Source organism: Thamnophis sirtalis, unplaced genomic scaffold (genome assembly GCF_051295495.1).
Source record: "Thamnophis sirtalis isolate CommonGarterSnake01/CBP01778 unplaced genomic scaffold, rThaSir2_p1.2 scaffold_3, whole genome shotgun sequence".
NCBI lineage: Eukaryota > Metazoa > Chordata > Lepidosauria > Squamata > Natricidae > Thamnophis > Thamnophis sirtalis.
In genome coordinates, this window is record NW_028261383.1 from 166,483,860 (window position 1) to 166,507,904 (window position 24,045).

At 40.6% G+C, this 24,045-nt stretch overlaps 1 protein-coding gene across 2 annotated transcripts in view; it reads right to left on the reverse strand.

Moving 5' to 3' along the window:
• Positions 1 to 870: 870 nt before the first annotated feature.
• Positions 871 to 24,045, reverse strand: part of SLC38A5 (solute carrier family 38 member 5) — a 43,264-nt gene continuing 20,089 nt past the window's right edge. For both annotated transcript variants that reach the window (XM_087710766.1, XM_087710767.1), the window contains 13 exons: positions 22,922 to 23,037; positions 22,538 to 22,611; positions 21,865 to 21,957; positions 21,485 to 21,566; positions 17,891 to 17,973; positions 16,782 to 16,840; positions 16,386 to 16,502; positions 15,510 to 15,589; positions 12,750 to 12,850; positions 9,884 to 10,008; positions 8,871 to 9,015; positions 5,073 to 5,176; positions 871 to 4,687 (listed from right to left, as the gene is read on the reverse strand). In XM_087710766.1, the coding sequence (XP_087566892.1) occupies positions 4,583 to 4,687; positions 5,073 to 5,176; positions 8,871 to 9,015; positions 9,884 to 10,008; positions 12,750 to 12,850; positions 15,510 to 15,589; positions 16,386 to 16,502; positions 16,782 to 16,840; positions 17,891 to 17,973; positions 21,485 to 21,566; positions 21,865 to 21,957; positions 22,538 to 22,611; positions 22,922 to 23,037 (1,284 nt within the window). In that variant the 3' untranslated portion in view covers positions 871 to 4,582. The remainder of the gene's footprint in view (positions 4,688 to 5,072; positions 5,177 to 8,870; positions 9,016 to 9,883; positions 10,009 to 12,749; positions 12,851 to 15,509; positions 15,590 to 16,385; positions 16,503 to 16,781; positions 16,841 to 17,890; positions 17,974 to 21,484; positions 21,567 to 21,864; positions 21,958 to 22,537; positions 22,612 to 22,921; positions 23,038 to 24,045) is intronic.

Here is a 24,045-nt window from a genome sequence, read left to right on the forward strand (position 1 = left end):
TTGACGTCATCACAGCGCGACGAAAAAAATTAAAAATTGAAATAAAAATAAAATTAAAGCAAGCCGATTCACATAAAGGTAAGGGTTAGGTTTAGGGTTAGGTTAAGGGTTAGGGTTAGGTTTAGAGCGTTAGGGTTACGTTTAGCATTAGGTTAAGGGTTAGCGTTAGGTTAAGGGTTAGGGTTAGGGTTAGATTTAGGCTTAGGTTAAGGGTTAGGTTTAGGGTTAGGTTTTTTATTTTTACATTTTTCGATCACAGCGCGATGTTTTCGTCGCGCTGTGATGACGTCAAATGCGCGCTTTCGTCGACCGCGATTTTGTCGTCCGCGGTTTTGTGGTGGAACCAATAAATCTGTTTAGAATTTCAAAGTTCAATTATATTACCAGATAATTAGCAGAAGATAAAGTTATCAAACATGGGGCTTACTTTGTAATACACCATACAAATTCAATAAACAGAATACTCTGGCCATGATTGTAGGTTTTGCATACATTTGAAAGTATGATCTAAAGAAAGTCTTGTGACAATTTCTCATTCTAACAGGAAGACAAGATGAATGATGTAACAGGTTATTCGGGGGAAGGGGAAGCTAGGGGTATTCCCTCTGGAATGACCAAAAAATAAGATAATATTGCTGAAATTGTTTGGATAATTATTATAATGTACCAGCAGGATTTCCAATGATTATATCTCTATTTACAGATCCTATCTCAGCACATTTTAAACCATTTGAAGTTAACTCATGTGCTGTATACTTTACAGATGGGTGGGTGCAGAGAAAGCAATTTAAGAGGCACAGACCTAGTAGTATTACTACCTTGGAACAGTGCTCTCATTTTTGTTGAGCATATATATGCACCCTTTTGTAAAGATACAAGTCACTTATCTTAATGTAATCTAAGTTTTCCATTTGTCAACTTAAAAAGGCAAGAGAGCTGCTCCATGTACTGTCTTAAGTATGTTGCAGCGCAAATAATGAACATTGTTCTGGACAACATGTGTACCACATTGATGTATTTCTAAGAGTATTTCCTTTTCAAAGTAGATAAGATTAATCAGATTTATTTATTTAGCATATGACAATCAGCAGAGCAAAGCTACGATGTGCGGTTTAGGATGCTCAGAAGAAAATGCGCAACTATTATCTAAAGCAGTGTTTCTCAACCTTGGCGACTTGAAGATGTCCGGACTTCAACTCCCAGAATTCCCCAGCCAGCGAATGCTGGCTGGGGAATTCTGGGAGTTGAAGTCCGGACATCTTCAAGTCGCCAAGGTTGAGAAACACTGATCTAAAGGAACTCATATCATTCAATTAGGTCCTCCAGAATCTCACCTTCTCAATGGAAAAATATTGAATCCCTAACAAGTTATTTAACTGATAAACAAGAAGCAGAAAATAAAAGCTAAAAAAAAACCTTGAAGAATAAATGTAGATAATGCAGAACTTATTACATAAACTAGAGAGAAGGTGATCAAGGGAACCCTTCCATTCTCTTTCATTTTTAAAATCACGCTGAGGTATTTGTGGTATAATAGAGTCATGATTAAGGGTCTTGTGAAGATGACAGATCAAATTTGTTTTCTGTTTCGGAGGCTATGATCCAAGCCAAAGGTTCAGATTACAAGATAATTTTTATAAAAAGAGGAACATTCCCGAGAGTTCTGAGAGTGGAGCAAGCTCCCTTAGATCTAACAGGCTTTCTTTCATTAGATTAGTTTTTATCAGAGATGTCATATAAGTGCATTTAAAAAGATAACCTTTAAGTGTGAGCAAGCAATTAGCAATCAGGCATTGCTACAAGAAGTATTAACACTTGATGAAATGTATACCTAAAATTTCTGTCATTTCTGTATAAGGAAAAGATAAATAAAAAGGGAACAAAAGGCAGAAAGATACCAAATAACTAGAGATTATTTTAAAAAAAGATGAATAATGGAACAAAGATTGTGTTTGTCAGGCTGGGCTACCTTCCTACCAAAAGATTTAGTTTCCACCCATTCACTGTCAAGGGACATTGCAATGAAAGATCCATAATTCAGGGGGTGTTTAATCTTCAGAATTATAGGACTAACGATTCACAGGAAAGTATCAACTTTCAACTTAAAAGCTTCTTTAACACTTTCCCAAGTTTTTACTATGACCCCTTTTAACGTGACTAATTCAATAACTCAAAAAGGTGAATTACACATAAGCGTCTCAAAATACAAAAATAAAGAGGCATATTCTGCTGGAATAGCAGTATTTAGTTTTGTTAAACTATCTTTAAATATAAGTGCTATTGTGGTGGGAAGGAGGGGGAGGGAGAATATTTTTAAGAATTCTGAAAAGTGCAATTTAAATGATTCATGTCAGTGACCATGAAGATGACAGGGGAGATATGTGTGGAAATACATATGCATTCTTATTTATTAAATTCCTTAATAATTTCATTGCACATAACAAAACTACACTTGTTCAGGCAGACGAAAGGTGATTCATGATTAGCAAAACTAACCTACCATTGTTCTTTCACTTCCACTTCAGTATCTCTGAAGTGAAAAAAGCAGTAATTACATAGGGAATATATTGGAGGACAAAGATTTAAGACATCATTGTACAGATGTTGAGGAAAAACAAATCTGGTGTGTCAGTTCCAAAGGGAAAAATATCTAGGAATGCCTTGCTGGCTTGTATCACACTTAAACTGGTCACTTAATTAATTTATTTTCTCAATTAACTCTTTTTCACATACACACTGAGCCCTGAACTAACTAGGTGGGTTCACGCAACATAGTAAAACAAAAAACTAGTCATGTGTAGCATTTTATGCAAATTCAGCCATTAGATTTGTAATTGGCTTGGTTAAGTATACTGTGCAAATACAGGTAGTGCTCAACTTACAACAGTGAGCGTTCAAAGTTACAACGGCACTGAACAAAGTGACGTATGATTATTTTTCACACTTATGTCCGTTGCAGCTGGTTACCTGATTTACATTCGGATACTTGACAACTGCCTCACATTTATGATTGTTGCAGTGTGCTGGGGAAGGGTGTGTGTGTGTCATGTGATCACCTTTTGCAAATCTTCTGACAAGACTTAACCATTGTGTTACTAATTTAACAACTTAACAAATATGGCAGGAAGTGTCATAAAAATGGGGCAAAACTCACTTAGCAAATTTCTCGCTTAGCAACATAAATTTTGGGCTCAATTGTGGTTGTACGTTGTGGACCACCTGTACAGCCTCTCTGTTAGCATTTTTTTTTCCTTAGTGTCTTTTCAACAATTTTCAATCAAGGCTCTTATCATTTTGCATTATCAGCACCATTTGAAGTTAACCAAGCCAATAAGAGCGGATTCAGCCATAAGAGCAGAATTCACAGTCAGATACTTCAGAAATGGAATCCTAAACTCAGATGCAGCACTAAGAAATTTAATCCCTGGGGCCCAGGGAGATGCACCAATGGGAAATCACCAGATGGTGTTGTAGTGTATGTAGAATTCACTTTTCTGGATAGCCTCAGAGAAAAACCTAGCATCATTCAGAGACAAGAGACAGCAAACAACATTATCCCACAATTTGAGGGAGTTGCATTCCCCTCCCACTAGCAGGGAGTCTTTGAGTCTCCCGCTGCACCGAAATGATCCATTCTGCTCTGCCTCCTTAGGTGGAAGAAAATTTCCAGGATTCCAGGGTCCCTAGTTCTCCTTCCTCCCTCAATTCCCAGACCTCATCTATGTCAGAAAAACCTGGAATCGTGGCATGGATTAAATAGGCATTAGGATGACTATGTTATTTATATTCTTTGGTCTGGTAGCCTGGTCGAAATTAAATAAGAGCAAATAAATTAGATTGTCCATTGCTTTGATCAACACCCATCCAGGCACGGCGTTTCCTTCGCTGTCAGTTGTTATCATTGCTGTGGCCTTAAGTGATATCAGGCAGGAGACTGAGTGATATCAGACACTATGCCTCCATAGCAACCAGCCCCCACCCTCTTCCATGTTGGATAACAAAGGCGTCACAATTGTTGAGACATCAAGGCACCATTTGGTATAGTGACAAATGATGACAAACCAGCCTGAGATTCTTTCTGTAACAGTGGAGGCGAAGGAGGAAGAGAAGAAGGGGGGGGGGGAGAGGAAAAAGGCAAACTAAGCCTTGTTGAGAGGCAGCACGATAATCCTGGGCAAAGAAAACCCAAACCAAACCCCACGTGGTTTTGCCGAGACATGCAATTGTTGGTGATGGCACAATATCGGCAGGGAGAAAAAACAAAACAAAACGAAGGCCAGGAAAATAATGCTGCTACCATAGGAGCCAGCAAATGAAGGGAGCTTAAATTCAGAGGCTCTGATTTAGAGGCCTAGATCTTAGAAGGGCTGTAGTGAAGCCCCGGAGATGTTCCAAATTACTTTGCATTGCCATAGCACCAAAGGGGATGGCTTCCAACACTTCTCCAAAGTGTTGGGACGGGTAATTATGGTGTCTCCAGGATGAGTGAGGATAAACAGCAAAAGGCACCACTGTTTCTCTGGCACTGAATGGTCTCCCTGGTTAGAACCACCTGGTCTCTTGGGGTGAGGAGTGGGCTTCGCTAGTGATTCACTCCAGAGCTCTTCCCTGTGGTTACCCAGTCAACGATGATAAAAGTGAGGCTCATCACCATGAAAATGAAACCAAGGGCAGCAAAACACGCAGCCTGTGGAGGGAGAAAGACAATTCATGAATCACAATTCCTCATAATAATCTCTTTTTTTCACAGTTTTCAGGGTGGAACAGTCCACAGCAACCTAAACAAAATCTCTAAGAAAACGTTCCTTATCCCATCTGTCCAGCAACTTCCCAATCACCTTGGGTTCAACAGCCTTAGCTTCCAAAACGCCTCTCCAGGGCCTTCATGCCAATTCTGGGTGCAAAACTGCCACCTCATCTTGCAGTGATTAAAGATTGAGAAAATCAAAGGAGCTTGGACAGAAACCCACATTCCCGAATAAGCTCCAACCCGCTGGTCTCTTGCACTAAGCCTTTAAGGAAGCCTTTTTTTCCAATTCTCTAGTATAACTGTGCCATCTGCTTGTCAATACCTGGATTTTGGGTCTTGATCGTAGTGGTTCTTTTTCATTGGGGATAATTCGGATGTAGAAAATGCTAGGAAGAATGAAGATGAGACTGGGGGCTGATGTGGCGCCTGAGAAAAAAACACAGATGTTGTGAATAACCACCCAGCATTCACAATGCGGCAGCTCTCCTCCCAGCCCTAAGCAGATTGGCTCAGATACACCTAATACATATCTTTCCCTAGTTATCGGCTTTGGCACCATGCAAAAGCACATTTTCCCCTCTCCCTCTTTCTCCAGGAGAATTTGGGATTACTGTTTTGGGAGACTGCAGGCAGTTCCCTGGTGCAAGGAAGACAATCAAGAAACAGTGGCCCACAATGGAGAGGAGAAAGCAAAGATCATTGTTCTTCGCTACCCAATCAATCCTTGGAACTTTCAGAAAATAAAAAAAGAACTTGTAAATTAAAATGGAATCGAACTATAAATCGAATAAATTGAGTCAGAAATGGAAAAATCCGATGCACGGGGGTCTATTTCTTGGCTGTAAATAAAATAAAGGCCTAGTTAGAACTACAAAAAGTTCAAACATTGTTTTGTGTGTGCACAGTTTAAGGCATGGTCTTTTCTGTCAGTTTGAACCAGAGGTGGGTTCCTACCAGTTCGCACCTATTCGGTAGAACCGGTTCGTCAAATCTTCCGAACCGGTTAGAAGAGGTTCCACCAGTGGACCCGGAAAGCAGGCCACACCTACAGAAGAAGTTCCAAACTTTTTTGAAACCCACCACTGATCCTTGGATATGATTATTCTACACTATCATGCTCCTATTTATAAAACTCAGTGCCTCTGTGAAAGGCAAGGATGACAACTGCGTTTGTGGTGCAATCAGGACATTGCGTGTGTTGAAGTTGTTTTAACGCAAACCAAAGATGCCTTTTGAAAAACAAGTTTACATCCTATTCTTATGCATGCCAGTGCTGTGTGTGAGGTAATTTAAGGTGGTTCTGACAAGTGTCGTTGGCATCTTCATATCCGGTCACATGGGCGGCAAGCCACTCCCATCCAGACACATGGGCGGCCAGCCACTCCCACAAGGGAGGCCACACCCACAGAGTAGGTTCAAACAATTTTTGAAACCCACCACTGGTTTGAACCCAACATTCAAAGATTCCCCCTACTGACCTTTTAAAAGCGAGATATTTTTGTTGGTAGTAGGTCAGTGCCCCCTTGTGGTCTGAATGAATTCTTATTTTACTTCTACATATTCTGTTAAGACACTTTTTTTCTATTCAACTGATTGCCGTAACTACCTTTAACTCCTAGACTAAAATAGCTCTGTAATCTATCCTTCTCAGCACTGATTATCTGTATTTTAATATTTAATCAAAAAGCACCTAATCATCTAAAAAAAAACTTAAATGCCTAAATATTTTAACTTATTTTAAGTTTAAGTTAGTTACAGTGTGGCATGATGCTTGAATCCAGCCATTATAAATAATACTGGCTTGAAAAATCAATGGATCGATTTGGTAAGCTTCCTGTATGGTGGGATAGTATCTTTTCATACTTGAAGTGTTTTCATACCTGCCTATAATCAGCATGTAATTTGATCCATTCGATCCTTTTGGGTGAAAAGCTATAAGCCCAGAACCATAAAATGAAATGAGACAGCCTACAGCTATTTTTAAAAGCCGAGTTTCTTCTGGAGGCAAAGGCTGTCAACTCCGTAACCCTGTTTTCTATATTGGGAGGAGAAGCTGGGAAGAGCCAAGATGCCTTTCCTGATGAGCGGCACTAAGGCTTCAGATCCATTTACCCATTTGGCCATTTTCTGTTTTGTACTTTGTCAAAACAGTCTGAACTATGTTTTAAAAATCTACGTACTACAATTACACTTGAGCGGCTTTTGTAAACATAAAACAGTCATCGACTTACAACCATTTTTTTTTCAGTGGTCGTTCAAAGTTACCACAGCACTGAAAAAAATGTTACTAGTTGCAACCAGTCCTCAAACATACGACTGTCGCAGTGTTCCAACGGTCATGTGATCAACATTTGGATGCCTGGCAATCAGCATGTACTTATGATGGTTGCAGCATCTTAAGGTCATGTGGCTGCCATTTGTTACCTTCCCAGCTGGCTTCTGACAAGCAATTCAATGAGGGTGTCAGCCAGATTCACTTAATGACCATGTGATTCACTTAGAAATCGCAGTGATTTGCTTGACAACCATTGCGAAAAGATCATAAAATCCAGCACAAATCACTCAACATCTTCCTTAGCAACGCAAATTCTGGTCCCAACTGTGGTTGTAAGTCCAGGACAACCTATATACAATTTACCCACAATTAACCTTCATCTCCAAATGGAAGTTCCCCACTCCCAGGAGGAGATTGTCTAATGGATACAAAAATATCATTTATATATTAAATGTATATGCCGCCCCATCTTGCTGTCCAAGGCAATTACTGGCATGCAACTCCAGTGGGCAGAAATGCTAAGCAGAGGGACATGGGGACGAAGTTGACAAAATCAGACATCTCGTGTAGCTGTGGCTCAGAATATGTATTAATTTGCAGGTGGCAATGCTTGTTTCCCTGCTTCCCTACAACTTTCTGAATTCTGCAGGTCTTCTCCAAATGAGGAAAAAAACAACCCAGCCAGGCAAGTCCTTCTTCAGCAATTTACTTAATGTGCGCGACTATCAAGAAAAAAAGAAGTCTCTAGGGAATGGGGCTGAGGAGAAGAAGAGAGGAAGAGGCATGGGAGTAATCCTAAACTCGTTTCCTGCTACCCGTTTGTTCTACTCAACATCACCTTACCAGTTGTTTGTACCCTTCATATTCCAGATCTGTACTAATCTTAGCAAACATGCTTTTAAAATCCTGGAATGGGCAATACTTGTGAACAGCAGAAGCAAAATTTGGAACTGAGATATAGTAGCAAGAAAGAGTATAATATGAACCAACTGTATTGTTTATAACTCTTTGTCACAAACGTGTCTGTTTCACCCAGAGGTGGGTTTCAAAAATTGTTCGAACCTACTCTGTGGGTGTGGCCTCCTTTGTGGGAGTGGCTTGCCACCCATGTGACCGGATGGGAGTGGCTTGCCACCCATGTGACCGGATATGAAGATGTCGACGACACTTGTCAGAACCACCTTAAATTACCTCACACACAGCACTGGCGTGCATAAGAATATGATGTAAACTTGTTTTTTAAAAGGCATCTTTGGTTTGCGTTAAAACAACTTCAACACACGCAATGTTCTGATTGCACCACAAACGCAGTAGTCATCCTTCCCTTTCACAGAGGCACTGAGTTTTATAAATAGGAGCATGATAGTGTAGAATAATCATATCCAAGGACCAGTGGTGGGTTTCAAAAAAATTTGGAACCTCTTCTGTAGGTGTGGCCTGCTTTCCGGGTCCACTGATGGAACCTCTTCTAACCGGTTCGGTAGATTTGACGAACCGGTTCTACCGAATAGGTGCGAACTTGTAGGAACCCACCTCTGGCTTCACCTCATTATTGTCTTCACTGTCATTTAATGCTAGGCAAAGACTTCTATAGTCAACGTATGCAAGATACGTTTCAATATATTCTTTTAAACAAACTATAGTTCAAATGAATACAATGTGTGACCTCGACTATTATATGTATCATGCTGGTAAAGAATGAGGAGACTACACGTTCCTAGAACTGGGTTGCTGAGATTTCTGTTCCTTCAGCCCATGAAAACTCCCAACGCAGCATTGGCTGTATTGCTGTAATCCACTGCTACAATTCAATCTCAAATAGGTAGAAAAGTGCCCCATGCTTACCAATGACTCCAAAAATATCCTTGATGTTTGGCACAAAAATGACAAGGAGGTTGACAATGAAAAGAAGGCAGAAGGCAATGATGACGTGACGGATCCAACTGAAATCTTTCTTGGGGAATAGCAAATGCTGGATGGCTCTGCGGATCTAGGAGTACATGGTGGCTTTAGCAAAGAGGTTTATGTACAGAGATACCTGCTCTACGTAAGAGCATATAAATAATTGTGTAGTTGGAGATTGAAGCACACTGTTCAGTTCACACAACATCCTTCACCCCTGATTAATTGAATCATAGTTTACTCAATTACATGTAATTCTCATTTAGTAACCAAAATTGGCAATTGGCAAATCAGTCATTAAGCGAAGTGGCCGGTAAATGAAACTGTGACTATGCTTATGATCTTACTTCTGCTTTTCTTTCTTTTACAGACCTGAGGTCATAAATGTGAGGCTTGGTTGCAAAGTTACTTTTTCATTCTGTTGCAATTACAAACAGTTGTTGGAGGAGGCAGTCACTAAGCAAGGACTATCAATATCAATTTTCTGGGCTGGACCACAAATCAGATAACTTGAGTTCACAGCCTTGGCTAAAATGTGGTTTACTAGCTATCATTATGGAAATACTTTACACGAAGCTGCTTGTATCATTCTAATAAACTACAATGGTGTTTTGCTTTTTATTACCAGTCTTTCTGCCTTTTGGCTATTTATGTCTCAGAGTAAGAGGAAAGGCCCTTGATTACAACGAGCTTCTACAATTCAGAAATAGGATGGGAAATTAAAGCAGGAGAAAACATGGTAAGAATATTTATAAGTATTGTGCTCCACAAATTTAGGCACAATAAAAACTGTATGGACCCATTCCCATTATGAGTGGCTTAAATTTGCCAACTCCAGATTTGACACTGGAGCTGAAGAGCAGAAAAGAGAGCAATCACACAGAGCTCGCTGACCTAGGATTGAGGAGGGTTGATGGTAAGCTACTATAAGCTACAATGGGAGAGAAAGATCTTACCGGGAACAGAACCACTGGCACAGTGAGAGTCACAGCTAGGAGTACAGCCAATCGCACCGAAAGGATAAGCTTGTCTAGAGGGTCAACTCTGATGTAGGTATGCAACATCTCTGCTTCAACATTCTCTGGCAAAAACAGAAGGAAGGCATTTAGATATCAGAAAGGAGGAGGCTGTAGAACAGGAGTGAAACACCTGCGGCTCAGAGCTACAGGTGTTCCCTTAATTTCTTTCGGAAAGGACGTCTATGGAATCCCCTATGGATCAGGTTACTGAAAGTTCATTCTCCCTTTTCTCTTTTGAGACGAGGAACAGAATAAAATTTTCATGCAAACCCTGAGGTATGTAGTCACAGCTCAACAAATAAACAAAGGAAGAAACTCTCCAAACTCCGTCTTGACATATGAGACGCAACCCCAATCCCTTTGTGGCCCTCTGCCCCAGCCTCAATATTACTTATACTTGACCACTAAAAGAGCGCTCCTCTTTTGCTGTAAAATTTTGAGAAAAAAAGAAACAAAACCCCCAGGTCTTTAACTCTCCTGTAATTTTTATATATAAACCTTGGTATTTAAGAGAATATTTTCAGACACTAGCTCAGTGTTTCTCAACCTTGGCGACTTGAAGTCCTGTGGACTTCAACTCCCAGAATTCCCCAGCCAGCGAGAGCTGGCTGGGGGATTCTGGGAGTTGAAGTCCACAGGACTTCAAGTCGCCAAGGTTGAGAAACACTGCGCTAGCACTTCCAGATGAGGTTCTGGAATCATGGAATCTTTACAAGAATTGCATACAAACACAACTTCCACTGTAGCTCTTGCATATTCTTCCCTTCTCTGATCTTTTATTTCTTCACTAAGATCATGTAGTTGCTACCCTCTGCAGATCAATATAAGCTTGGCCTGTTTCAGGGGTCCCACTGTATTAAAAAGATATTGATAAAATGTAGAAATGGTTTAGAATTTCAATTGCCTTAATATATGGTAACTGTATATGTAGCTCCCCTTACTTGTTCTTCAAGTAAGAAATGAGCCAAGGTGGCGCAGTGGTTAAATGCAGCACTGCAGGCTACTGCTAGATCAGCAGTTCAGTGGTTCAAATCTCACCGGCTCAGGGTTGACTCAGCCTTCCATCCTTCCGAGGTGGGTAAAATGAGGACCCAGATTGTTGGGGGCAATATGCTGACTCTCTGTAAACCGCTTAGAGAGGGCTGAAAGCCCTATGAAGCGGTATATAAGTCCACTGCTATTGCTATCTTCATCTATGCTTAAAAACGTACTTAAAATCCAAATGCCCTGTTTTAATTTGATGTTTTTTGTTCTATTAATTCCCCAGAGACAAAGTGTTTTAAATAATTTTCTTGGTACAAGCTTTAAAAAGGCAACTACTGCTCAGAAGAGTGTATTTTTAGTTGGAGAATGAAAGGCACCAGACATTTCACTGAACGTTCATGAATGACTCACTGCAAAGTTTGTGAGAAATGGATGTGAGTGATCTGCAGTATCTTTCTTGCCCTCCTTTAAAAAGACTATATATTTTTCATTGGTAAATGTGAGGAACGGTTCAAGTAGAAACATCCTCAAGAAACAAATCCAGCCTATGTGCTGCCTTTAGTCCAAAGATGGAACTGCATGGAAAACAATCAGGTCTTGCAAACTGGCTGGAAGCAGGTCATGTTGCCATTGGATCTGACAGTTATGATATATACACATTCTTAAGAGGGTATTTTTATCTTATTGCTTGCATGTTTAAAAAAAAACATGGCATATGTACTCCTTTTATTTCAGCTTTTGCACAAAAAAAGAAGATGCTAATAGAGGAAGCATAAGATACGAAAATATTTTGCTTATGCACTACAAGAAGAAGCATTTCACATCTCTACAGAGGTGAGACTTCTGAAAATAAGACTTCTGAAATGTTCCTCTCCTTTCCAAATATGTTCCTACTGGGGAAAGAGTAGACCATTAGAGGTACAGCTGTTCTGAAATACCCAGACTCAACCTACTTGAGAGACCGCCTCCTGCCAATTACCTCCTCGCGACCAAGTAGATCACATAGATTAGGCCTCCTCCGAATCCCATCTGCCAGTCAGTGTCGACTGGCAACCACGCGGAGGAGGGCCTTCTCGGTGGCAGCTCCGACCCTTTGGAACGATCTCCCCGTGGAGATTCGTACCCTCACCACCCTCCAGACCTTCCGCACAGCCCTTAAAATCTGGCTATCCCGTCAGGCCTGGGGCTAAAGATTGTAACCCACCCCCACCCGAATGGTATGAATGTTGTGTTCTTTTTAATTATGTATTGTTCTTATGTGTCATTGTTTGTATCCCCCTTCCCCATGAGTTGTAAGCCGCCCTGAGTCCCCCCAGAGAAAAGGGCGGCCTATAAATAAACTTTCCAATTCCAATTCCAATGCAAATGGGAATTCATTTGTTCTTTCAAATGTGATGAGAAAGAGCTCTGTGAAGCCAGCTGAGTAATATCTCCCATCCGTGGAGAGGGGAGAAGATCCATTTATGACTTTTTTGCTTCTTAAAGAAAGGTGAAGCGTACAGGTAGCAGATATATTTTTTCTTCCATGATTTCTATGGAAAATTTAAGAAACCCTCTCAGTTTTATTATATGTTTTAATCAGAGGATATTTTAGTTATATTCAATTGCTTTATGCTTAAGCTTTGTCTCTATTATTTCCAGTCTGTCTTCTGCATATATAAAAGGAAGGACTACAATCAAAGACAGCATGTAACAATTAAGCATCATACCTCTTATAGCCATGGAGGTCAATCAAAGAGGGAAATTCTTCCTTTCCTGTGTATGAAAGAGAATTAAGTGGCACCCCCAATAGTACCACCAGAGAGGAACTGTCCCTTACCATAAAAGGTGAGGTAACCAAAGATAGCTGTCAGCAGATACATGGAAAACATGGCCAGGATGGAGACATTGGCTACACTCTGCATTCGACGCTTTGAAGCCCTAAGCAAGACACAAATTTCAGACCTCATTAAAACTTAATTAGGTCTCCAGTTCCTTCACAGAACGGATGAGCGAGTTGGTAGAAGGTTGATCAGAAGCTTCTAATTCTTACTGCTGAAACCTACCAAGTATGCTCCCCATGAGGGCCTCTTTCCAAAGTGAGGCCTTACGGGAACCTAAAGGGCCATGCTACATGTTTCTACTCCATTCCATAACCCCAGACCTGCATTCCACCTGGTACTGTATCGAAATCCAGATTACTGTTCCAGAATCGAAGGTGGTTTACCAAACTGCAAGCCAGAGGCTTTATTTTCTGCAGGGAACAATGCATCTTGCAAGAGCTGAGGTGGTGCAGTGGTTAAATGCAGCACTGCAGGCTACTTCAGCTGACTGCAGTTCTGCAGTTTGGCTGTTCAAATCTCACCGGCTCAGGGTTGACTCAGCCTTCCATCCTTCCGAGGTGGGTAAAATGAGGACCCGGATTGTTGTTGGGGGCAATATGCTGACTCTGTAAACCGCTTAGAGAGGGCTGAAAGCCCTATGAAGCGGTATATAAGTCTGCTATTGCTATTGCTACCTTCAGCTTCTTGTAAGCAAGTCCTTCATCTTCTCCTCACTGCCTGCTAGACTTGCCCTTCACATCAGTGTTTCAGTGAGCAAAACACACCATCCACAGTCCCATTAACAATCCCTCTGCTTGTTCTTGGAATTCAGCCAGGGAGGAAAGGGAAGTCCAAACGACAGTATTCAATAGCTACCACCCATCTAAGCTTTGCCTGCTTTCTTTTCTTTTAAAAAAAACATCCACAAAGCAGGAAAAATGAAGTGGTTATCTTTGGACTGATAGCACTTAAGCCTTCACTATTTGGAAATCCCCTAATAGTTATCTCAGGTTATGTACATTTACCCTGGGAGAACAGGGGGGAATACCCTCCGTTTTATTACCCTTTCTATCACCAGTGCATACTTTGCCTGCCTATTTCTGATCTGCATTTCACAATCTTGAGCTTGGTCCACCTGGCCACAACTCTGTATTTTTGAGGTCCTGCTGCATCTCTCAGCCACAAACTACATGTGAGGCATGAAGCTGCTGCTTGCCTGACAAAGACCACTGTATTTTTTTATTTTATTTTGTTAGTGCAAGAGACTTTTGGGTAGATGTTATACAAAAACTCCACATCCTGAACAATTTTGTGTCATTTGGTCAAATCAGTCAGGGATCAGGGCTATCATGGGGCAGCCTTTGAAGAGTATTCGGAGACTTCAACTCGTCCAGAATGCAGCCGCGCGAGCGATTGTGGGTGCACCTCGGTACATCCACGTTACACCTATCCTCCGCGAGCTGCACTGGCTACCGATCGGTCTCCGGATATGCTTCAAAGTGCTAGTTGTAACTTATAAAGCCCTTCATGGTATTGGACCTGGGTACTTGAGAGACCACCTGCTGCCAATTACCTCCCATAGATCCGTTAGATCGCACAGGGTCAGCCTCCTCCGGGTTCCGTCTACCAGCCAATGCCATCTGGCTACCACCCGGGGGAGGGCCTTCTCTGTAGCAGCTCCGGCCCTTTGGAGTGAACTCCCCGCAGAGATTCGGACCCTCACCTCTCTCCAGGCCTTCCGGAAAGCCGTCAAAACCTGGCTGTGCCGGCAGGCCTGGGGTCGATGAGTTCCCCTCCCCTCTCGACTTGTATGGCTGTATGACTCTTGTGTATTTTAATTACGTGTATTGTGTTTGTATCCCCTTTTCCCCTTGAGTTGTTCGCCGCCCTGAGTCCCTCCCGGAGAAGGGCGGCATACAAATAAACTAAATCTAAAAAATCTAATCTAATCTAATCTAATCTATCTTTCTCAGGGAATCGTGACACTTCCCCCAAAGCCATGACCACCCATAAAATGACTGAAACAGATGTGTGGGGCTTGCTGTGATGATGTCAAACTCTGGGTACGAACTCACTAGCCCCCAATGACCTCCTAAACTTAAGAAGATAGATTTTGCTCTCCTATGTTTCTTCCATTCTTTCTTTCTGTTCCCCCACCATAATTGAAAGAGTCCCAAAGAAAATTATTTCATTTGAGCCTTTTCCAATGTATTATCCTCAAATCCACTGTAACAATAATTCCTATAACCCCTAACAGATTAGGGATAACAGACATTGTAGATCACAAACCTGGAAGGTATAACACTACAAAACTAGGAATAATGTATAGTGTGGCTAACCATGTCTGTTTCTTCCCTGTCCAGCACTGCCCTTCTCACTTTTCATTGGGAACATGACTAAATGAATCTATGAGCTGTGGTGGCATAGTGGTTAAAGTGCGGTACTGCAGGCTCTTCTGCTGACTTCTGGCTGACTGCAATTTGGCAGTTCAAATCTCACCAGGCTCAAGGTTGATTCAGCCTTCCATCCTTCTGAGGTGGGTAAAATGAGGATCCAGATTGTTGGGGAAAATATGCGGACTCTGTAAAACGGCTTAGAGAGGGCTGTAAAGCACTGTAAAGCAGTATATAAGTCTAAGTGCTATTGCTATTGCTATTTTTTTTTAGCATTTCTTCCTCCACAAAGTTCAACTTATCTTGCGTATTGTCCTCCTGCTATTCCACATATTCTTTCAGAAAATTCAGAACCTTTCCACTAATGCTGTCAAGTTTTCTCACCTGCGCAGCTCAGTGTAAATAGGAAGCACTTCTGGGTGGCAAACGAAGGCAAATGCCAAGATAGGGATTGCATACGCAGTCTAGAAAAATAAAAGAAAAAAACAGTTCCGTTTTTGTTCTAAGCAGAAGGAACTCATAATTTCTAGATTGCTCCTTCTCGTACATATATTGAAGTTGTTGTGAGTAAATACCGAGCAGTAGGACTATTTTACAGAAAACCTTATTATTAAAATTAGAAAGCAGGGTTTGTCTTTATAAATGCAGATGGTAATTTTCATTGAATTATAAGTACATTACACTATATATTTTTACAGGCAAAATGGGAAGGGAAAAAATCTGTCTTGTCAATTGCACTTTCTTCCTCCATCAACTTCACAGTTGCTTCCTGATTTGTTATATATGTACACAACCTGAGATCTCAAAGCTACGTGCACCCCTGAAAAATCTGGGTATAGCCTAAAGAGCTTCTTCAAAAGTTACCAAAGAATTTTATACTTGCAGAATATTGTTCCCCTTCTCAAAGAAAATCTATAATTCTGAGTACAATTACTAGGAATAATTTAGGAATCCTATTGCCCCCCCCCCCCCAAATTCCACTGACTTTAGTACTAGATGTACTTCAATAAAAGCAGGGGGGGAGGCAATATGTCATAGAGATTAAGATGCTGAGGTAAAGAGGCCATAGAGACTGAGCTTTAAGTACACCTTCAGGCACAAAACTTATTATGTGATTAGAACATGGTAGCAGACAAAAGTCCATTAATTCACTTGCACCAGCAGATTCTGCAGGCCTCATATAGCCAAATGGTATTTCCCTGCTCTACCATTACTGTTAACATGTTCAATTTCACTAGATTCAGATACTTTCATACTAACCTGAGAATTGAGAGGAAAGGCTTCAGCACTACAGACATCATGACTGGACTCCATGGTGCTATTGACCACCACAGTATCATTGAAGGGACAAGGGATCTGGAATTTCTTGTAAATTACCTTTGTGGCAGAAATGGAAAATGGATGGTGAGCATTAGGAAAGAGTGAATGAGAGATAATGCAGCAAAAAAACAACAACAACACACAGCTTTTACACCTTTTCCAAAGCACCAGAAGGCAACACAAGAAACAATGGATGAAAACTAATCAAGAAGAGAAGCAATCTGGAATTAAGGAGTTAACTGTCCTCTGAAAATATTTTGGCACATATTTCCTATTTAAATCTGGCACCTTTTCTTTCTGTGAGAAGCCAGTGTTTCTGGGAATTATGTAACTCACCGAGATGAGAAAGAAACACATACAGGTGAGTGAGAGTCCACTAGTATAACCAAGATAACCTGTGAAAAGAAGGAAGGGAACAAAGGAATTGCATCAAACTTTTATACAGGATCTTGATAAAAAGATTTTACAGCAAAGAAAGCTAAATATGGAAAAGAAAGCCGCCATTAATTAGATATATCTGCTCTTAATACAAATTGGACGGTGTCCTTAGTTCTAAATTGATGCAATGGCCTTCTCAAATTCAACATCTATATACTACAGGGAAAATTTGAGAGAAAAAGTGCAGAGTTCAGCCTTGGAGGATGTTTTAACAATTGCAAGCAACAAATTCCAGTGTAGAAAACAGAAATAAAGCAGCCAGGAAAAATGCACTTTTTTAGTATATGTTTAACAAATTGACAAATTGGGCTTTGTTCCATTTACACTTATTTATTACATAAATTGTATAATTGTTTATTGGGTGTGGAAGGATTGATTTAATTTTGAATATTAAGTTTATGACATGGGTGATCAACTAAATTCAAATTGGATCAATTCAATGCCATTGTATTCGATTAATACATTTAGTGAGAGATTGGGTTAGAGGGTTTTCCCAGAATTTTTTTTAACCCTTTCATTCTATGATTGTATTAATTTATTCAATCAGATAATAAAAATGCAAGCGCACCCGGGTGAAAATCTTCTGCCAGCACCAGATGATTTAGATGTATTAGATTTGAGCTCACAGTTTAAATTCAATCAAAAATTCAGTTCAGAAAGTCAATGCAATTTAATTTGGCAATGCACATACTGGGGAAAAAAACAACCCCATGGAATATCGCTTTTCTGCTAATATTCTTTTGTGCCCCAAATAATTCTCTGCAACAATAGGTTGCAAGATCAATGTCAACAGAAGATCCTCATAGGAAGCAATGCTGATTCCCTCCAGTTGGGGGTAGCACTGTTGTATATGCCTCAACTCATTGACTGAAGTGACACAATCTCGCCTTGAACTCTTAAGGTAGAAAACCAGCAGTGACGCAAAAAAAAGTACATACACATGATCAGGCAATATTTATCCAAGCATGCACAAGCAGAACACAGGACAAACACTTTCTGTCACTTACCTAAATGTTTCATCAGAGCCAAGGGCAGGATGACACTAACGCTGACGACAACTATTAAAATTTGCCCGTTCATGTACCATTCGCTGAAAATAAAGCACAACAGTTAGATGAATCCATGAACATTATAGTTGCCTCACTCTCTCTCACCCAAACCCAGAGAGAGTGAACAGTCGCAAAAAAAAGACGTCCTATGTGTGGACAAGACAGACAGACTGACTGACTCTTCGCAGGTGCCATCTGTTTTCATCCTTTTTATCTTTTTTAAAAAATCCTTTTTAATATGGACTGAAAAGCATGGAGTACACTTTTGCATCTGGCTATTTGACATTTTCCTTCCCAAATTTAAATCTGTATTTATTTTAGTTAGCAAATATAACTAGCCAAATGCTACCTGCCCTATCTTTAAAAAAAAAACCTTTAAAATGAACTCTACAGATGCTGTACTTTGTACATGGAAAAGAACTGTGTCCCTGTTAGAGCCAAGACTTAGGTGTCAGCCCCACTAGGTCATTATTACCAACGACAACAATTGGCAGTCATCCAGAGGAATCAAGGACAGAGGATTCACTGATAAAGAGAGTGTTTTTCTTTTTCTCTCGTCCAGCTGTGTCCAATTCTTAGACTGCTTGGGCAAGTCCCCATAGTTTTCTTGGCAAGGGTATTCAGAAGTGTTTGCTATTGTCTCCTTCCTAAGGCTGAGAGAAAGTGACTAGCTAGCCCAAGGCCACCCATTCAGCTTTGTGTCTTAAGACAGGACTAGAATTCACAGTCTCCGGGTTTCTAGCCTGTTGCCTTAACCATTACACCAAATTGACTCTACAAGAGTGTATAAAAGACACCAAAATGTCCTTTTTTCCCAGCTTGAATAATCTCCAAGTACATGAACTTCAGATCCCAAAATTCTCCAGCCAATGCAGCTGTTGCTAAGAATTTTTACAACTGACATCCATGCATTTGCAGATGCCAAGATTAGGAAACACTTGAGAGGAACTGCTGGGATAGTAGAGGTAACGCTTTCCTACTGATGACTACAATTTGTATGTTTACAGTTAGCCCTCATGGGATTGGTCAGAAGTTCAGAAGCCATTCAGAAGCATGACAATATGCAAATAAGTGAGCAGTGAATGATCAAAGTGATTTGAGACTTCTCTTGCACTATGCCATTTCTTTTCTTTTCTGCTTATTTGTAGAGTTGCAGTGGTGTCCAACCAATCTGTTAAGCATTTTATTACAAGGAAACAAACCCTTCCCTGTTCCTGTAAGTGGGCAGATTTCTTCCTCAAATTTTATTCCATCCTAACCACTCTCTCTTTACTCCAGAGGTCTCCAGAGGTAGTGGCATGGTCCATTATGAGCTGAGGCCCGTTCAGAACTGGGCTACAGCAGGCGAGCATGCACGCAGCTTTACTTGCATGGAGTTCTGCACACACACACACACACTCCCCCACCGCTCATATGTCAACTGTGAAGTGAACCTGGCTGAAGCCGTCTTGGAGGCTTTCAGTTTTGCCACACAACGGAGGGAGGGGGGAAATAGTTAAGATGGGGTTTTGTAGCCAAAACAATAAAGTTTTCCTGTGGGAACCAAGGACATTCTCACAGGTGTTTAGCCAGAGGAGGAAGTGAAGTTCTCCTGAATCCATTATGATATCCTAATATGAAAATAGTGATATTCCGCTTGTAATAAAGAAATAGTCTGTCATTCATAACAGAACTTTTAATGACAAACATAAGATCAGTTAAAGAACTGATCTTACGCTAAGAACTGGAGTGCAATGGTATTGACATAACCTAATTTAAGTTTGAAGGCTACTTTACAAATCTTTCCCTCTTCCATTTTTATCCCAGTCCACATGAAAAACAGAGATATTTTTTTTAAAGACATACAGGCAAAGTTGAAATGTGGCTTCACTTCCACATTTACCCAATTTAAAGCTGAAAAAAATGAGATGGCATCACAGAGTTGTATTTTGACATATATAAATCTCCTCTAGAAATTCTGACCACTTTACTGTCTGTGGTAACATGGCAATATTCCAGTTCAACAACTTTAAACAACAGTTTAAAATAGTACACGCAAAAATGTCATAACTTTTTACTCTTATAACATCTTGTAACATAGGAATGCTTTTAAATACCTTCCCAATTTTACACAACACATGAACACATTGCTTAGTAGCCTTTTAAAAATGAAAAAAAAAATCACTTCTTTTGTCCTTCTACACATAAATGGCCTTAGATACAAGCTATTTAAATGTAAATCTCCTTTAAATACAGTTGCCGCTTTTTCCTTCCAACTTTCAACAATGTATTTCTTTCAGACACGGTTGTCAACTTGTACAGGGAGAAAGATAAATACTAGTGGATTTTAATGCTAACATATGCCCCAAGATGACATCCAATAGCGTTTCAGCACAATTTGTGGTGAAATTATTTTCCACTCCTAAATGGAAACTCAGGGGAGAGTTTATGATCCACAAGGGAATAATCTCTGTATCTCCTTCCCCCGTCTTGTTTCTGAGAGTGGGGGTTTAAGTCCTGCAAGCAACAGAGCATTGTGGCTTGGTCCCAAATTCTCTTGATCGGGGAGGAATGTGAATAAGGCACCAAGCCCCCGAAGATCCATTTATAGAAGGAAAAATTAGCCAAAAAGACCAGCTGCTTCCTTCCATAATACCACTCAGAAACCCCTTAGAACAGCTCTGGAGAAAAAAGGGCTGCTGGGGAGTGAAAGAGGAGGAGGGAAAGAGGTGTGGCCCTCACATACATACCATCTCTAATTTCATTTTAGGTCGCAATGGCCATAAACTAACTCCACAAAGGAAGATTATTAAGAGTTCAAGTCCTGAAATAATTGTGGATCTGGTTGGGTTTTACCTGGAGGTCACAAAACTTAACTTAACTAGATCAGATAGTAGATCCATTCATCTAATACGCTAAGCTTGATTAGAATGAATCTTGTTTAGGTTTTCTGGTGCAGTAATATATTATGTGAATCCAACCTATTTAGAGAGTTTATGTTCCATGCATGTTGCAAATACAATGAATGGATCAACTCAGTGAACAGGTTAAGCATGTTTGGTGAATAATTAAAACCATGCTGTACGTTGGAAGTTTTCAACTGGAAATCACCCTAGATTTAGCATGCTATGGCTGAAGAATGCCCAAAGGGTAGCAGCAACCCCTAATTAACCACTTAACCCTGGAAAATAACAAAAACAATAAGATGATGTGGATTATACTCCAACAAATAGTGTCAAATATGGGGAAACTGATATAATTCAGCCCTTCCTTCCTTCCTTCCTTCCTTTTCTCCCCTTCTCGCATTGAGGAACTGCTGCATGCTCATCTGCTCTGTGTAATTTCAAGCAGAACGCAGTTAGGAGATTAAGATTAAGATTTAGTTTATTTGTATGCCGCCGTTCTCCGGGAGGGACTCAGGGCGGCGAACAACTCAAAAGGGGAAAAGGGGATACAAACACAATACACGTAATTAAAATACACAAGAGTCATACAGCCATACAAGTTGAGAGGGGAGGGGAAGTCATCAACCCCAGGAAGGAAGGAGGAAGAAGAGCAGTGAGTTTTGCTTACCCATTGTTTGCCGTCAGCCCTAAGAAGGTTTGGATCACAAGTGGCAGTTCAGATTTAACAATGAACAAGTAACTGGACATAGCTGTGAAAAGAGAAAGCTGTCAGGATCCCCCGAATGTGCTTTTTGGGGAAGAGTGAAAACAGTAAGATGGCATTTGATTGCCCACCCTTGTCCTCAGGCTGAACACTGGATATTGGTTTAAAAAAATCATCATTGCCATCAGTTCGTAGAAGTCAAGATCACAATGCCCCAGAGTCCTTTACTCAGCCTTTTTCCTTGAACTTCATACACACACCCCAACTATCAGAAGCAAATATATGCAAGTATACATCGCTTTGTTATCCCTTTCTGACCCAACAGGGAAGTGGGAAAGCTTTACCTCCTATGTTGTGTATTGAAATTATGACAGCAGCCACCACTTTGCCCCCATGGCCAAAGGCCTTCAATCCCAGCTGTTCATAAGCTCTAATTCCTAAATAGGAGAGAGAAAGGGTTCAGATAGGTTGGTTTGTAATTCTAGGGTGGTAACACTACCAGTCTTAACCACTGTTCAAAATTATGCTCCTTTTATGCTAGCAGTCAACACACTCAACGATCCAGTTATGGTAGGAATTGACACATTCCTCAACATATTGAGTTTTTAAAAAAGCATGCAGCTCCTTGGTAATAATGATGTCCTAAGGACAAATTGTGCTCTTCAGCCAAAATCTGCCTGCGCAACAAAAAGAGCCATTTTTGAATGCCAGTCCAGCTTCCTGCATGGCCCACTGATCAATTTCAAAACCAGGTTTCAAGGCATCTACAGCCTGCACTAATTCTTGTTAGATCACAGCCCTTGGAGAACAAGACTTTTTAATGATCCAAACTGATAGAAGACGTGGATTCTAATAACAGCAAAAAAATTCTGAACACCACTCTGAAATCCCTTAATAGAATACACCCCTGCATTCTATTAGTTTTATTTCTACCCCCAATGAGCAGTATGGCTAAGGTCAGTGTCTCACCCTGTGGCCCATAACAAATGCTATGGAGTCTCCTGAACTGTGACTTACCAACAACTCCAGCACACTTCAGCAGCAGATGAATGGAATAGGAGGAGAGCAAAGCAATGCAGATCAAAAGGATCCTGGAAGAAGGACAACAATGAATGTCAGCCCAATCAATGCTTCTTTCACAGAAATGGAACAAATCTGGAATGCCTCTTCCATGGAGGCAAAGAGAACTCTTTCCAATCCTCAACTGGACTGTTGAGTTCTAGCCCAACCCTACTTGAATTCACAAATTCCATCCAATCCCTGCTTGGGATTTAGTTCTTACAATCCATCCAGCAGCGGACCCGCAGGTGGAAAGCGCGGCTGAATTTCTACTTGCTTCCTCCCCATTGGATTGTGGGGTTTTTTTTTCCTGGGTACCATGCTGTGGGAGTTAACACTCACACAAAGAGGGTGATTCCTGTATTCCTCATGGCATAGGCCAGGCCCAGGATGCCACTCCCCATGATGGCGTTGCTCAGATTAAAGACTGATATCCCAAACGAAGTCTTTCCCTCAAACTGCAGCCGAGATTTAAGAAAAGAAACAAAAACCAAATTTCAGAAATTGGGTGGGAAAAAGCCTTTGGGCCATATGGAAAACAAAGCACTAAACCTAATAGAAGTATAATACATGAGGATGAACGGAGGAAAATGATACCAACCATTAAATAGCCAAGGGTCATCCAGTAGGAAAGCTGAAGTGGCCTGCATGAGTGTCCCTATAAAGTTACCAATTACTATACAATACTGCACTGTACCAGTCTTGATTCTTACAGATTTATACTTTATATATTTTTGGAGGTCTGCGTTTGACTCAAGTGTGTGGGAACACTTGTACTAGAATGAAGACCTCTAAGACACAACAAAAGATGGTTCTCAAAAGAAGAGATGACTCAGTGAACAGGAGAAAACAATGACAGTCAAATTAAAAAGAGCCAGGAGATAACACAAATCTATAAAGGTGGGGCTGATTAAACCTTGTTGGAAATTATAAATATAGGTGGCCATGATATAAATAAATAATAAAATATAATGAGGTAATACTTCTAAAATACCTACATGATACAATAGGCATGCTAACAAGATCACAAATCATGGGCAACATTCAGTAGAAGTCTGAGATATTCTGGGAACCATATCCTATGTCTCAATGCAACAGTTGTGCAATGTAAAAAATAAATAAATGACACTTGTACAAGGAAAATTCTTCAATCCTGTTTCATTAGGTCATCCTGGATTGGTAGACATCTGCAAACTGCATTAAGAAATAGCTGAGACATTTGAATTTTACTTTCCGGGATAAGTAAAGGAATGGGAATAAAAAGGAGCTGGTTGTTTTCATGATGGAAGTAATGTTATGTCATCCTACTGCAAGTTCTGCCCTTTTGTGCAGCATGTGCATGCAACGTCATGTTGCACATATAAAAGATGGGTCCTTGGTGTTTGCTGAGCTCATCGATGCTAGTAGTAGCACTGATGATATTACCTAGTTTGGGTAATGAAACATCTACAAGAAAAAAAAAACCA